The sequence below is a fragment of the Tenrec ecaudatus genome, chromosome 7 (genome assembly GCF_050624435.1).
Source record: "Tenrec ecaudatus isolate mTenEca1 chromosome 7, mTenEca1.hap1, whole genome shotgun sequence".
Lineage (NCBI taxonomy): Eukaryota > Metazoa > Chordata > Mammalia > Afrosoricida > Tenrecidae > Tenrec > Tenrec ecaudatus.
Genome location: NC_134536.1, coordinates 10,440,846 through 10,457,561, shown reverse-complemented (window position 1 = coordinate 10,457,561; position 16,716 = coordinate 10,440,846). Strand labels below are relative to the sequence as shown.

General features: G+C 53.3%; 1 protein-coding gene across 5 annotated transcripts in view; it reads left to right on the top strand.

Annotated features, from left to right (window-relative positions):
- ARID1B (AT-rich interaction domain 1B) overlaps window positions 1-16,716 on the top strand; it is a 405,831-nt gene that overhangs the window by 316,969 nt on the left and 72,146 nt on the right. For all 5 annotated transcript variants that reach the window (XM_075554341.1, XM_075554339.1, XM_075554340.1 and 2 more), the window contains one exon: window positions 15,688-15,867. In XM_075554341.1, coding sequence (XP_075410456.1) covers window positions 15,688-15,867 — 180 coding nt within the window. The remainder of the gene's footprint in view (window positions 1-15,687; window positions 15,868-16,716) is intronic.

Below are 16,716 nucleotides of genomic sequence, written 5' to 3'. Positions count from 1 at the left end.
AGAAGGCATCCTGGGTGGAATCTTCCAGAATCATTGAATAGCAACCACGCTAACCTTCATGCTCACCCACCTGGCCGACCTACACCTTGACCTTTCTTTGCTCCCTGCCGTTTAAAAAGGGGAGCCTCTCCAAAGGCGGGCGGGCTCAATGAACCTGGGGAAGGGGTAGAGGCTCTCTCCGCTCCAGCAGGCACGAGCTGGCCTGGTGGGTTTCCTCAGCAGGGGCAGAGCAGGAGGAAAGAGGTCCATCAGAACCCAATCTGCGCCCAAGGACCCGGCCCCATCAGTAGCTGCGTTGTCATAGCCCTACGTGGAGCTGTGGCCATGAGGGCCCGCAGCAGACGGGTTGTGAGCAGGCACCCAGATGTTCTTTCAATGCACTCCCACAAAAGGTGACTCAGAATGGCTGGACTTGTGTGGATTATTTTTTTCCAAACACAGGGAGGAATGGGAAGCGGGCTGTCACATTGTGGGGACCATCGGTAGTCAGTGTCTCTGAGCCAGGGGTGTGAAGTATCGAATGGGAAACCGCTTTTCTCTGTACACTTTCAGTCAAAGCACAACAACAAAGGCTTTCTTAAGCCTGAAGTTTCCAATGTGTTCCTTTTCCTGACTGGGTAGACTCTGTCTCAGGACTCTTGTTTTCTCCCTGTAATGAGTCCCACCTGTTAAATGGCCTGGGGTAGTTTAGCGCCTTGTTCTAAGTCCAACTACCATTCCTTGTCCCAGGTCTCCTCATTTTCTGTTTTCAGCGCGCAAAACTTTGTCTTTTCATTTGGGGGTCCGGGGAGAGAGCGGGGCTTTTAAAATAAATGGGGGACTTTGTGATGGACCGTGACTGCCCTTCGCCCACCCAGTGATGCCGGGTCCATCCAGACCCGCAACCCGGCCAATAAACACGTTTCTGTTCTCCCGGGTCTTGAGCCGTCTAAGAAGTTCCCATGGAGATCACTTGCTGTAGACGCGTCTCCATCTCAGAACTCGGTTGGCATTGGATCTTGTGCCAGACAAACCCCACCCCTTGCGCTCTGCCTCCTTCCCGTAAGTTGCTGTCACTGCCCCCGTGGTGGTGCCTGCCCCTGGGTGGGGGCCATCCCCTCCCTCTGGAGCCCGGCGCTGCCTGGATTTCTGGGTGACTCTTACTCCTCTCTTTCTCCCCAAAGAGACGATTTAGAGTCCAGCCCTATGTATGGAAATCACCAAACACGGCACCAGCTGGTTTGGTATTTTACACCCAAAAATTGGTTTGGAAATTTTAATAACTACTTTTGATTTTCTTGCCAGGAACAGAGCGACAAGGTAGCATGGAAATGAAGGGCCCCAAGGTCATCGTTAAAAGAGCTAGAAATGTGTGTTTCATGTTTCTGCCCACCTCGGAAACTGTTTGCTTCCTCTTTCCACTGTAAGGTTAGTGAGGTTCTGGTGAGAGATGTGTCACGGGACAGACAAGGGGCCCTTACTCGGCCCGGTTACCTGGGTGCAGAGGTGTTCTCAGGACGTGGAGATGAGCAGACGAAGCGTGGAGAGGTGTGGTCTTCTGACAGGCTTGGTGACCACGAGGCACGGCACTGAGCACAGTGCCCTGGCCTGCAGGTGCGGTCAGGGCAGACTCTTCACGGGAAATCCTTCTTCTCTCTTGTAGTCAGGTGAGACGGAGAGGGAAATGAACTGGGATGGGGCGTATGTGCAATCGAGAATGTGGAAAAGCGGGCTCATTTCTTCAGCTTCCAAACTTGGCTCTGGGCCATCTGATGGTGGACCAAACCAAGGCCAAGTCCTTCAGGAAGGGCATCTTCAATTAGTGAGACTGGTATCAGGTTCGGTGTGAAGTTATCCCCAAATCTGTCCAGAGATGTGTTCATCGAGAAACAGGGAGGACAAATATCTCAGAATTACAGTCTCTGTTGAATGGACAGTCTCAATTTTTTATATTCGTTTTATTTTTTAAATGAATTTACTGGGGGTTCAAACAGCACTTACCACAATCCCTGTATGCATCCATTGTGTCAAGCACATTTGTACATTTGTTGCCATCATTTTAAAAACATTTTCTTTCACCTTGAGCCCTTGGTTTCAGCTCATTTTCCCTCTCCCTCCCTCATGGGCCCTTGATAATTTATAAATTTTTTCTTCATGTCTTACACAGACCAATGTTTCCCTTCACCCACTTTTCTGTTGTCTCTCCCCCCACTTTCCCAAATTTTGTCATATTCTAACAGAGGCCTAGTTCTGTCACTTTTTGCTGTGCAGAAAGCTGTACCCTTGTCTAAGGCAGAAACCTGTCAGAGAAGGAAAGCACATGTATTTTCCATTGAACACAGGTGAACCTGCAGCCTGTCAAAAGCAGAATTGGGAGATCCCCTTCTCCCTGCCCCCCAAACAAGACATTCCCATCCAATCCCACCTCTCACAGATTTCAGGGTGTATGCAGTACACACACGCACACACCAGCCAAGTCCAGTGACTTTGAACAGCTCAGACTGGTGTGTAACTAGGACTTGAGCAGTGAACAGACCAGATAGGAAGTGAAGGTCCTTAAGGGCCCCGCTTCGAGAGCATGCATCCAGCAAGCCCTGCGTCTGAGCGCGTCCAGCACTGTCCGGGTGCAGTGCATGTGCACCTGCACGTGTCTTCCTCCGGTGCCTCGGGTTTTCTTCACCTGGGGGCACAGTGGTTCACTGCTTTGGAAGGTGGGTGATCAGCACCCACCTGGAGGCGGCCCTAAAGACAGGCTTCCAAAACGGTCCCAACCTTGAAAACTCCATGATACAGTTCTGCCGGAAAGCACCCAAGGGTGCCATGACTCAGCAGCCACTGATGGCAGTGAAAGCACCCCGTGGGTCTTCCAAGCCCCGTAGGCTGCCTTTCCTCCTCCGCTGCCTGAGGCCAGCCACCTTCGTAACGTCAGCAACCTCCCACTGTTCTTCCTGCCCAGGGTTGCCCCCTTGCGCGCTGCCTGCGGCCTTGCCAGCATGCCCAGTGACCTCGGCCCACCGCCCACCCTGCTCCCCTGCTGCATGTACGATCCTTTCTTGGTGTCTTAGTGTGAGCGCCTCTGTGACTCTCTCCCGTGGGTGCTGTCCCGGCTCACCTGCAGCTGCTGGATGCCCTCCAGTCCATTCCAGCTCCTGACAGCCCACGGGCTCCCTTGAGAGTCCCCCTCCTCTGAGTGTGTTGGGTGACGTGTGCAGGCCCGGTGCAGAGTGTGTTGGGTGGCGTGTGCAGAGTGTGTTGGGTGGCGTGTGCAGAGTGTGTTGGGTGGCGTGTGCAGGCCCGGTGCAGAGTGTGTTGGGTGGCGTGTGCAGAGTGGCGTGTGCAGAGTGTGTTGGGTGGCGTGTGCAGAGTGTGCTGGGTGACGTGCAGGCCCGGTGCAGAGTGTGTTGGGTGGCGTGTGAAGAGTGTGTTGGGTGGTGTGTGCAGAGTGTGTTGGGTGGCGTGTGCAGGCCCGGTGCAGAGTGTGTTGGGTGGCGTGTGCAGGCCTGGATTCAGGTGGGGCTTCTTCGGGGTTCGTTTCTGAACTTTCCTGGTTTTGCCTTCATTCTTTATTTGACTTGAATTTTTCGGTGTGAATGTGTAACACCTTTCAACTTAAGATTCGTCACTGGATGGTCCTTCCCTGTGACCCATTGTCACCATGTTAAGTGGCGACAACCTGCTGTTGACTGCTGGGCTGCCTGGAACTTTCTTTCCTGCTGCCTGTGGACCAGGTGGGTTCGTGGTCCCAGTGTGTCTGTTTTACTCGTTTAGTTGTGTATCCTTGCTTCATGGTATTGTTATTTGGTGCCAGCACATTGATTTCCAACTCAGAGACCCTGTGTGACAGGGAAGAACTGCCCCGGAGTCCTTCCCAGGTGCTGGTCTTCCTGGCTTGACCCATGGCTGCAACCGTGGGCTCGGGAGGGGACGGTTGTGGGTGGACAGCGCAGGACTGGGGAGCGTTCCTTTCTGTTGTGCTGGGGCTGCCATCGGCTGGAACCGATTCGATGGCACTAGCTGCCACCACCACCATCTTTCTGGAAGCAGAGTGCAGGGCTTTCTCCGACAAAGGCACGGGGTAGCCTCGCACCACCAACCTTGCCGCTAGGAGCCACTTCACCGAGTGCCACCCAAACCAGAAAACCTCTTCACCAGCCCACCGATTCCAACTCACGGCGTCACTGGCAGACAGAGCAGGCCTCACCCGTCCAGGAGTTTAATGGCTAAGCGGGCAGACGGTCTGTCTTTCTCTCTGGAACCGCTGATGGGCCAACAGCCCAACTCTCATTTCACCAGTGAGCACTTCAGCGCCGCACAAGCTCGCTGCTGACTCGAGCCTGAGTTCTTCCTGCGCTTGAACTCTGCCGCACCCTGGCGACAAGAATAGCCCGTGCTTGTCCTGTGGAGTGTCTTCCCTCATCTCCACGCGTGAAAACATTCTGCGTTCATCTCTTATGTGGAAAATGTGGTGTATTTATAATCAGTACATAAATCAGTTGCTTTTTTTAATGTGTTGGGGTTTAGGGAGCTAAATCGTTTCTGTAAGATTTTTTCTTCTTTTTTTAATTTTACAAGTAAGACTCACGAAGAGCATGTTTTTCTTTAAAAAAACAACTGGGGAAAAGCCACTTAGCAAGCACAAATCGTAACAGCGCCGAGGAACACTTGAAAGGCCTTGGAAACTTACTTTAGATGGTATTATAAACAGGCATTTTAGAAATGGTGATTTTCTGCTGGGCCAGTTTTCCAAGATCGCAACGAAGAGATTAAAACCAGAACCAAAGGGAAGAACAAGGAGAAATGTCTGGCTGTTTTTAATCGAGACTGAAGTCTCATTTTGCTCTGACACTTGCTGCTACTTGTGCTGCCGTCTCCCAGAAACAGACTCTGCCTAGCAGCGCTCCATTGATGTCAGTGTAGCACCTCTCCACAGTGGCCAGTGCTGCTAGACCAGGGCTGCCACCATGGGGGGCTTTTGCAAACAGATGTGTTTTCTCACAGGAGTCCCAGTCAGAGCGCCAGCTCCAGGGGAAGGCTCTCTCCGGGGGACTGGGGGGTAGAGGGGGGTCCCTGCCTCTTCCGCGTCTGCTTCCTGATTCCTTGGCGATCTTGCTTCTGATTCCACCTCTCGCTTGATTTCCTGTTGAATCTCTGTTATGTCTTAGAACAGAAGGTAGGAAAGAAGGTGCAAATGGATTCGGGGAACTCGGGGAGGAAGCGGGAAAGGGCTGTTCTGTTGGAGGGAATTACCGCTCCTGTCATAAAATAAAATGCGTGCAAATTGTTGAGAGAAAAACTAATGTGCTCTGTTGACCTATATCTACATCTCTATTATTATATTGTTAAGGTGATTGACTCAACTCAAAGTACACCAACCCTGCCTCATTCACACACCAAAGACTGGCCCATTTCTAAATGGGATTTATAACCAAGGGCATGGAGATGCAGATTTGGGGGTGGGGAGGAGCCACATGATCCATTATAACACCATCCCTAGAATGGACCTCAACAAAGCAGTCCTCCAAGTGCCAGCTGGAAGCCTTCCAGTAAGATCGTGGGATCCCAAGTCTGTCTGCAGCTACTTGGCTATGTCGCCTATCGAGCGCTTAACTATTGGTTTCGAGTGGGATCGGCTATCTAAATTAGCATCATGTGTCTCCAGAGTAAACGAGCACATGTAGACAAGACGCAGCTCCTCTGGCCGGAGCTCGGAGCAGGCCAGCCCAGGCCTGCTCTCTGGGTAGCTAGCGTCCAGCTGTTTCGGATTCTGGTGTCCCTTTCAGCCCCTCCAGAAAACCTGACAGACTCTTCGACCGTGGGCATAGGCGTGTATCCAGCTAGTTGTCAGCCGTGTCTGAGCCCCGTGGCAAGCAGCAGCCTGGCCCCGGCTCTGTGCACCAAGAGTCTACGCAGGCACTTGACAGGAACCTCGATTTCTTCTGGTCGGCGTCGTAATAGTCAAGCTCGGGGAACCGACCTGATCACTTGTGGCCTGAAACTGACACACTTGGCCGTTCTGTGTCATCTAATGTGGCTGGCCAGTTATTTCTGGGACTAGCTTTCTGCATTGTCGGCTGAGTGAGGAGGCGTCCCATCAGGTGTAGCCAGCTCTCGGGGAGGAGGTGTGGCCAGGGCAGCCCCGCTGAGAACACAGTTCTCTTCTCTGAGGGAGGCCCAGCAGCATGTCCACCAGTGGCCTCTGGGGAGAAATGGACCGAGTGCCGCTGTATTAGGAGAAGGGACTGAATGAGAGAGAGACCAGAGAGAGGGTTTCTCCATTTGCATGGCAGTTCTGCTCACGGAGGTAGCGAGCGATGGAGGAGAGTCGGGTTTGGTGGCCGGGACACAGGACTCCCGTTTGGACCGGTTGGGGGCGAGGTGGCCATTTACCGCGGCCTTGTGGGAGTCCTCCTTCGTAGGTGGATGCGTGATTCCGAAGCGTGGGAGAGCATGGAGCTAGGCGGGACTTTTTCACTTGTGTCCAACTGCTCCGGTCTCAGTCCCTTCTGTCATCCCAGTCCTGGTTTTAATTTCCTTTTCCTAAATTAGTTCTCCAGGCTTTACTTTGGGAAGGGTCTGACAGTGGTGTGCTCGCGGTTAGTTTGTCCCGAAGTAGACGTCTTTGTTTTTCACTCCAGCGATGGTTTCAGTCCGTGTTGTGCTTGAAGACAGGCCGGTTTCGGGCTAAATATGAATTCTTTTAAAGTTGTCTGCAACCCTTCTCTGCTTTTGAAGTCTTCCCTTGGTCCTTGATTAGTTTCACAGTCACGTGCCCTAAGATGGATTTATCTGTCATCGCTACGCTTCCTGAATCTGACTACTCACGTCTTTCATGAATTCTGGAAACATTTCAACAAACATCTGCTTGACGGACGGATGCCTCGCTCGTCTTAGTCTTCCTCCCTAGCAGGGCTTTCACAGACTGCCGTCCATTTCTCTGCCGCTCTCCACTTGCTTCCTGCAGGTGACTAACCCCTGGTTTGCAAATGTTTTACCAGTTCACTAATCCTCTCTCCTATGGCGTCTAGTGCCTGGCTCGACTGGTTGTTGTGCTGTAAATTCCAGTAGCTGCTGTGTTCGCGTTCAGCAGTGCGCTGGCTTTCTGTGTGTCCTCAGTGGGTTTATCGGGACCCACTGCATGCAGGGCACAGGCTGCAGTGTTTGAGAAACGACACCAAGGCCCCACCCTTTTGTTCTGTGGTTGTCATTTGTGGCGGCTGACACCCACATGTGCCTTCTCTTTGGGGTAGGCCCAGTGAAAGCAGGGCTCTGCCCACCTGCTGGATTGGGACTCCTCCTCAGAGACCGTGCACATGTGCCCCGTCCAGGCACACGAGAGTGGCAGCAGCCGGCATGTGTGCCGGGTAATGCCCCACCACATAGAGAAGCCACGGCACTTAGGGTTTCCGTAGGCTCTCTGGAACGTAGATAGGAGTTTGCAAGCCGTACTAGAGACATTTTAACTTACGTTTTTTTAATTGACATGTGCTTCACATGCCACATCCCTCAGTGGTTTAAGTGTATTGAAAATTGGTGGTGCAGCCATCCTCTGCTACGTGTAAAGGTCCGTGTATTACGGCTCAGCCGGTATTCCTGGGCATTTCATAGCGAGGGCGCTGGAAGATTTCAGGTAGCCTAGCCTGCCCTCTTACAGCAGCAAGTGGCAGTCCTGTGGAATGGAGGTGAGGCCGGCAGCGGAGAGCGGGCCTCACAGGCTCTGGGAGTGGGGGCTCTGCCTGGAGTCTCCCTCTGGGTGGTGAGGGGGGATTGGTGTGGCGCCCTGCTGACCTCACCATGTGAGGGGTGGCTTGACACAAGAGGCCCCCAAGGGGGCAGAAGTTCGGTAAGATGTCCTCATTTTTCCTGGGTAAGAGTTGCTTTTTAAAAGAAATTTAACTATGGAAGAGCATGGTATATGGAAGAGCATGGTACAGGAATAATTATAACAAGACAACTTTAAAAAACCTAAACTTGCCCTGTGGGTACGATAGGTGAGGAAGGAAGAGTGTTTGCTTTGGGCGCAATGGGTTTGTGTTAATGGTGGTGGACTAATTTGGAAAAGGGTATCAATAATAACTGTACAACATGAAGAGTATAATCATCGACACTGAATTATACGTGTAGACTTCGTTGAATTGGAGAATGTTTGAGTTTCTTTTAATCATTTTATTGGAGGCTCGTACAGCTCTTACCACAACCCATCCATCCACTGTGTCAAGCACATTTGCGTATATGTTGCCGTCATCATTTTCAAAGCATCTTGGTATCAGCTTTTCATTTTTCCCCCCTTCCTTCCCTCTCCCTCCCTGGAGAATGCCCTGTTGCGTGTATTTTTGCCACAATCAAAAAATAATAATAATTCCACAAATAACAGTGAGTACAAGGGAGAAGAGAATGTTCTAACATTGGTCAAGAGTGCGTGGCTCTTCTCGATAAGATTGAACTACTGAATGGTACGACGGGGGGTGAGGTGCCAGGCAGACGGTTTAAAACCGACAGGGAGTGGATGTGGTGACCATCAACCATCACACTAGCCCTGCTGGGGAGGCAGACGAAGGCCATAGGTAGGGGCAGGAGGGGCTTAGTGACCGTTACGCTGCCGTCAGAATGTGGGAACGCTGACCCTAACAGCTCCAAAATGAAGGGGGGCGGGGAGGACAAAAAACCTGCAAGCTGTTAACATCGACAAAGTGAAAAGTGCAAGTTTCAATGATGGCTGAAATCAGCGTGGTTCCATAATGCTGAAACTAGATGAAGTCATGGCCAAGCACTTGAAGGGACTCGGGTGAGGCAGGCAATGGTGCTCCGTTCGTCATGGGTGTGAGTCACCCGGGGTCACCCCAGCACAGCCCCCTGGTGCTGAGCCTGGCGTACCCCCACGCTTGGTAAATACGGACCTGTCTTCAGAAGTGGCGTCCTTGGGCATTTCCCGGGACGTGGGGCCGGCTTCTCTCTCAGAGGGGCCGATCGCCCATCCCGATACGCCCTGCCCTGCGGTGGGTTTGTACTTGCTGGTCGCCTTGTGTATGCCCGGCCCAGAGCCACAGCGAGGGCCTCCGCGTCTTACTAGCAGTATCTGTTACCGAGCAGTGACGGTGAGAGATTGTGTCTGGGCTGGCCGTGGACGGGTGGGTGTGCTGGTGTGCATGTCTCAGACAGTGGCCCTGCCAAGCACTGGTGGTTTGTTGGGCAGCCTGGCAGGGAGGCTTGTGGCCAGAGGTAGACTCATGGAGACAGGCCATCAATGGCGGGCTACCTCAGCGGGGAGGAGCCCCGGGGGAAGCCTGTGGTGGAGCACTCTGCTGCTACTGAAAGATGGACAGTTGGCACCCAGCAGCCACTCCTCCAGGAAAGGGGTGGCCTTCCGCTCCTGTCAAGATCACAGTCATCGTCCCGCGAGGCCATACAGTGTCAGGCTGGAGTCGGTGACAGCAGCTGGGCCTCAGGCTCGTGTCCTCAACAGCAGGAACGGTCCCTGTCAACATGCAGAGTGCTGTGTGCTGCCTCAGAGCTCCAGGGTCTCACAACGTGGCCGCCTGGCCGGAGGGGTGTGTCCTGCAGAGCCCACCAGTGGCTGGCCTGGCACCTACACCCTCCTTCCCCACAGTGATCCATTGACAGCGATGAAATGAGGACCCCGATGAGCACCTTCCGTAGCTTTGTTCTGTGGAATAAGAATAAACCGGTCTGGATAAAGATGCTCTTCGTACTAAAAATGCCACACTCACACAGTTCCCGCCGCAGCGGCCACCACGGTGATAAGCAGAGAGGCCGTGGCTAGAGTCTCAGGTGCTGAGGGTCAGGGAGATAAACAGTCTCGCTTTCGCTCTATCTCTGGCTCTGTGAGACAGACACACACACTCCCAGTGTGCGCCTGCCCAGGCAGAGCAGGGGGGCCACTTTTCCAAAGGCAGTCCTAGGAAGTCCAGGTAGAAAGCTGTGACCTAGCGTCTTCTATCATCAGCAAGGAAGCTACCAGGACACAGATGGCGGGCTGCCTCACCCTCAGTGAGGGGAGGATTCCTTTGCGAGGCACCCTGGGAGGGTGTGACTAAGAGAGAGACAGAGAGGCAGGCATGCGTACTCAGATACACTTTGGATCATGACTCAAAATACCTTCGGATCTATGGACTGGAATGAATGAGCTTTCAAATAGGAAACCCAGGTGCGCCACATACCTGTACAGATGTCGTAAGCTAAACTGAAAGTCAAGCCCTATTTTTGTGAAAACTCCTGTTGGCTTCGATGTGGAGTAGCGCTGTCCTGCTACTTGCTTCTTGGAGGGATCTTTATGAAGATCACCAGGTCTTCTTCCACCCACTAGAGGTGGGACCACCGTCCACGCTTCAGAGGCCTGCAGATGCAGAAGCCTGTGTGAGCCGGGGGACTCCGGCAGGGCCTGTCTGCAGGCAGGCGAAGCGCTCCGTAGAGGAGTCTACCTGCCGGTAGAAGAGTGGGCAGGAGACAGAGACAGACAGCTTTGTTAGAGGAGACAAAAACTGTACTAAAGGCTTCGTGCAGTGTCACCTGGGGCCCAGGAACCCCAGGCTGAAACTCAGTGAGGTTCCATTTCCCCCTTGGAGTTGTCCCGGGCACCGCGGAGCAGGCCCCCCTTCGCTGCTGGAGGGACTGGGCTGGCACGTGATGTGTGCATGCGTGTGCTTCCCCCCACGGGACTGGACGCTGTCTGATGGCCCATCTCCACAGGGCGAGTCAGGGATGGCTCGTCCAGACCGCAGGGACCCCCAGCCGTTAGAGAAAGGAGGGCCCCGGACGCAGTCACACATTCGAGCTTGAGGGCCCAGGGAAAGCACGTGGGCTTCCTATGCCCCAGGGTAAACCACAGCCCCCCTCAGGTGTAGCCTTGATGACCAAACAGAGCAAAATCACTTCTCCGTCCAAACAAGAGGAGTCCTGATGGGGGAGTGGGGTACACGTTGAGCTGACGTCTGGTCAGCACTTCCAAACCCCTGGGTACTCCGTGGCAGAAGGAGGAGACTACTGTCAAGGGTCAGGGTCGCAGAAATCCACAGGGGCTGTTCTGCCTTGTCCAACAGGGTCACTTGCCGTGAGTCAGACCCAGCTCGATGGCAGTGAGTGTGTCCATGCGTGCTCGACACCAGAGAAATGACTGGCTTCGTCCCAGTCAGTCGGACTCATGGCGCCCGAAAGGACCAAGCGGAAGTGCCCCTGGGGTGCTGAGACCATCAGTCTTCCTGGGAGTGGATAAACCTTGTCTCTCTTCTGACAGAGCAGCTCGGCTCGTGGCTTCCAACTGCTAAATGAGTAGCGAACAGCCCGACGCTCCCCTTACTTCCAGGAGGATTCTCTTTTTCGCCTTTTGGAATTTCCAGTCAGCACGTCTGGGAGTCACGTGGGATCCACTTACTTAAATAACATCCAAAGGTTGCCGGGAAGCTGTCTTATTTATTCTAGTTAGTTGGGAACGACATCTGGCTATGTGGGGGGGCACTAAGGGGTTAACAGATACTGACGTCATCATCGTTGCCAGCTCCCCCTCCCTCTGCGTCACATTACAGATTCAAGAACATGCGCACATACGTGATCCCAGCGGATCCTGGCACTCGATCTTACGACAAGGGGGCAGGTTCGGATAAATTATACAATCTGCCTAAGGTCGCCCAGCCAGCTCCGTCCCGTCGCACCGTAATATGTGTATTCACATGTCTGTCTCCTTCACCAGATTCTCGCTGGTGACACAAACAAGGCCGGGGCCCCCAGGTCTTCTGGTCTCTGTTAACGGCTGTTTGCAGATCACAGCACAGAAGCTAGTCCCGCTGTGGGGGGTGGGGGTGCCCCGTGTCCTTTCACTGTCTTGTGGGGTGGGGTATGGCACCAAAGATACGTGTCTTCCCGAAGGAATATGCCACTTGGAAGTGCACGGAGACCCCTATTCCCCTCCCTAGCAGTCCATCCCCCACCCTGAGCATTGCGGGGGGGCCCCCCCCCCCCCGTGGGCTTTAGTGCTCCGACGCTTTCACACTTTGCATTGACTTTCAACGCTGCGCCTCCTGGCAGAGTCTTTCCACCAGCCTGCTTTCCTGCCACATGACCGTTGAGGTAGCGGGGTGACTGTTCCTCAAGGACCAAGTGAATGTTCAGGAACGTAGAAATGGGCTCGCCCACAGAGCACCATGTCCACAATCCCAGCTGAGAAAGCACGCTGCATCCTAAGCACCTGGAATCTTAGGGGTGGGGCGATGATCACAAAGGAGCCCTGGGGGGGGGGGGGGCAAGTACAGCAGAACCCAGACCTTGACACTAATCCATTCTAGAATCGGAAGCATCGAGATGTGATGCAGTTGAGTTCCGAATCAATTTTTCCCATAAGAAATAACTGAAAATTGATTAATCCGTTCTCAACCACCAAATTTTTACCTTAACTTCCTTGCCTTTTTATACAGAACGTGACACAGAAATTTCAAAGTTAATAAGCTCAGTTAAATAATATCATAAGAAACAACATTAAAGAAGTTTTTAACAACTACAGTATGGTCCGTACCTTGAGATGGATGAGCATCGGGATCTGTGGACTGGGATGTGGAGAGGAGGGATGGAGAGAGAGTCATTGTTTGGAAGGGGAATCCCCTTCCACAAAAATCTACTGGTAGCTGCTTTTCAGGAGTTTTTTCCCTTATTTATCTTTTTTCATTAGGCCCTGGCTGATTTTCTCTCTTAAAAATAAAAAATCTAATGTGGTTTGCTATTGGCATTTCCTTAGCTTTTTAAAAAGGGTTTACTAAATTATCATCAACATACCGATAACATGGTTAACCAGTCCCTTATCATGATGATTCTTTTCAAAACTCTTTCTCAGGGCTCATGGTTTTTTTTTTTATCTGAAAGCAGCACAAAAAGCCACAAAAATGAAGAAAATTATAGCAAGATGCTTGGAGCACAGCCACAAACAGGTTAAACAGCATGTACTAACAACGCCAACTAAAGCCGAGAGACCGAAACAAAACTGCTTTTGTTTACAACAATCATGTGGGTCAGGTCAGATTCTGATGTTTTGTTTAAGCTCTGATGTAAACTTTTCTCAACAGTTGGCGTCGAAATGCATCAACTACTGATGTGGTCGAGGACCAGGGTTCAGTGTTAGGCTACTAGTCAAGAGGTCAGCAGTTCGCGCCCACCAGATGCACCATGGGAGAGTGCTCCCAGGAAGTCACAGCCGAGGCTCCAGCCCCAGGAGCAGGGCTGCCCTGCCAGGGTCTCCCGCAGCGGCAGGAGATGTGGTTTTTGTTTGGCTTAATAGATGATCAGGGCTGCCAGCTCTGTCCGCCTGGACACTCCCAGGGAAGAAGGGGGTCGAGTGCTAGAGAATGGAACCAATATTACTTCCCCTAACGAGCGGCGAGGAAAGCAGTCGTTGTCCTTTTCAAAATATCCATATAGAATTGCAGCAGGCTTCTTATTAAGCAGGCTTTATTTCTGCAGCCCTTGAGGAGTTCAGAGTAAGGTGCAGAGAAGCATCTCGGGGACCATCTTATGGCGCACTCATTTAAGGGCATTTCAGTGCTCTGGTGTCTGAATGTTGCCTGGTGTGAAAAGGCCAGCGCTGTCCTAGTGGTTGATATCTGGGAACTGCGCTCCGGCCTCAGTCTCTTCAGGCCGGTCTTCAGGAAGCACAAAGGAGCACCTGGCTCGTGTTGTATGTGGATCCTTTTAGGCAGCCGCTCCTTCGGGAGGTCTGGGTTCTGTTTTTTACTGAAGTGGAACGCAGTCTTCCTGAAGACCACCATTTAACCTCCACAGCCTGGCAGGCCCTGCACACCCTCGGGCTGCCTCAGCAGACCCTCTGTAGAAGCCACTGCACCAAGGAGATGTTCCCGGGCAGGCAGGGCGTCCGTCTGTCAACCCATGCTCTCCCTGGAGATTCAATCAATCGAGAATAGCACTTGCACGATGCAGGCTGGTGGGTTCTGGAGAGCTCGTTCAGCACTGCTCCCCAGGAGTGATCCTGCTCGATTTTCCCACACCCGGGACTTCCTGTTATAGGCACGTCACAGCCCGTCCTGCGTGTGTTTGCTTGTACGTGGATGTACCCTGACGTCCTCCCCCCATGGCGCTGCAAGCAGTGTTTTCCTCCTGGGCTTAGGAAGAGTGGCCCCAGAGGGCTTCCCTGTTCCCAGCACCCTGTTGGCTGCATGGAGCTTTGGACATTTGCAGAAAATAGTTCTTAACCGCTCTTAGCGTGCTGAAGATGGAGTGGACAGGGAGGGAGGGGGCAAAAAATGAGGACCTGATGCCAGGGGCTTGGGTGGAGAGCAAATGTTTTGAGAATGGTGAGGGCAATGAATGTGCAAATGTGCTTGACACAATTGATGTATGTATGGATTGTGATACGAGTTGTTTAAGCCCCTAATAAAACGTTTAAAAAAAAAAAGATGGAGTGGAGTGGTGAGCGCAGACTTGGCCCCTGCCTTCAGGCAGCTTGTGTTTTAGTGGGGAAGAGACAAAAACAGAGCCAAAAGATTGCCGATTGCTGATGGTGAAAAAGTTCTGGGAGAGGAGGCAAGTGGGACACAGAACAGTGGCAGTGGAATGGCCTAAGGGTGAAGGAGGCAGCCCCTGGAGAGCCAGCGCCGGCGAGGGGAGGCCTGTAGACGGGCAGGGAGTGAAGGGGGACAGCCTTGTGGGAGATCAGGTGGCAACCAAGAAAGGCACCCACAGGTCACGAGAGTTCTCAAGGCTGTGGGGAAATACTTACATTGTATACCCAGGATTAACTAGAAGCCCTGAAAGGTTTTATGCAGGGGAAGGGGTGGGGGGACCTGAGTTTCTGTCCAAGAGAATTCTGGCAGCCTTGTGGGAAATGAACCTCAAGGAGCAGGAGAGGGTGGCTGAGATCATCCAGGGTGGTCACTGCCTCTCAGGCTGGGAGAGTGGCGGCTTGGGTGCTGCGGTGTTCAGGGAGACGCAGAGAAGACAATGGCTCCCTCGGGGTCCGCTGGCGGCCACTTGCCCTCGCAGGACGGGGAGCCAGAGGATGGTGGTGTGCAGGTTCCGACATGGACATTGGTGAGTGGCCGGACCATTAGCAGAGAGGTGGGGTGCCCTCCAACCCAGCAGGTTTGAAGGAAAAAGAACACAATTCAAACCCCCAAGCTGGGCTTCAAGTGCACCTGTCAGCAAGCACGAGGATGGGGTCTCCACAAGAGTCAGATGAGCACTGATCCGAGACACCAGTGGTGTGCCGGGAGAACTGGGTTGGCCTGGGCTCCACACAGGACTGGGATCAGGGATCAGGAAGTGATCAGTCACTCAGAGTGGGGCACACACGCTGCATGCAGCCTGGTCGGAGTGGAGGGCTTATAGGGAAGGGGGTCATGCGCTTCCTGCTGCTGTCCATTGGGGCCTCGTGATGTCACTGGACGGCAGTGTGTTTGGGTTTATGTTGGCATCTGGATGGAAGTTAAGGGCACTGGTTCTGGTTCCCTAGTTCAAGTCCATGACTCATAGGCCCCCAGGCATTCTAATGCAGGTTCTGGGTTAGGATCCCTCACGGTCAGCCCTGGGGTCCCCTGCCCTTTCAGTTCCTCAACACTCAACACGTCTTTGAGGTTCCTTTATGCCAGGGCACCTCGCAGCACCAGCCTCCTCTTCGCCAGGCAGTTCCAGGTCCATGTTTGTTGGGTGCACGTGGATGGGACACCGCGCTGACCTCTTCCCATCTTTCCCCCACAGGCTTTATGGCGGGCTCACAGAGAAACGCTCAGATGGCTCAGTATGGACCCCAGCAGACAGCACCGTCCATGTCACCCCACCCTTCTCCGGGGGGCCAGATGCACCCTGGAATCAGTAGCTTCCAGCAGAGCAACTCCAGTGGGACGTACGGTCCGCAGATGAGCCAGTACGGACCCCAAGGTAACGGAAGCCACGCTGCCACGGCTCCATTGTGGCCCATCGTGGAAGCGTTCTAACGCACGGAAGGTTTTGCAGGACCCGTGGCGTGCTCCCGCCATATCTGTGCACTAACAAGTAACATCCGTTGTTTGGTTGCCCGCCACTGTAACCACTGTTCTTTAAGCACATTCCGTGTCGGACACGGAGGTAAGTACTTTTCCTCACGGGCTGGCGGAAGACAGGAGGAGACCCTCTTGGTGAGAAAGACTTGATCCTGGTCCGCTGAGGACTTCCGATTTAACAGCGGGGCTTCCTTTTGCTACCTCCTGGTATATGTTTTCTCTCTCTCTCTCTCTCTCTCTCTCTCTCTCTCTCTCGGTAACTGCCTTTATCATAGCCTTTGAGGTCGAATTGTATGCCCACAAAACACGGGCTGTCCATCCCGGACCCCGGTACCTGGGCACGCAAATCCAGGTGGACATTTGGTTTCCTCTGTTATGCTAATGAAGTGCTCTGAGTGTGGTGTGTGCCCCCAACCAATCACTTTTGAGGTACAGAAGGGAGCCGACCCTGGGGAAGACTGGCATGCTCTGAGAGCCAAGGGCACATCATTTCAAGGGCCAGGCTACCCCATCCCCCTAGCCCCCGGCTGGCCAGCTAGAGACTTGAGCTGAGGTCCTGCCCTCAGCCACCAGAGGGGTGCCTTCCCCTAGAGCCAGCACCCCGCATCCAGATATCTCACCTCAATGGAGAGAAAATACATTTCTGTTGACTAAAGGCACCTGCCCAGAGTGGTTCCGTTAAGCGTCCCCTGCAAGGTCCGACAAGACTGGCCACTCCTCGGGCGTTATCATGCCAAGACTCGGCCTC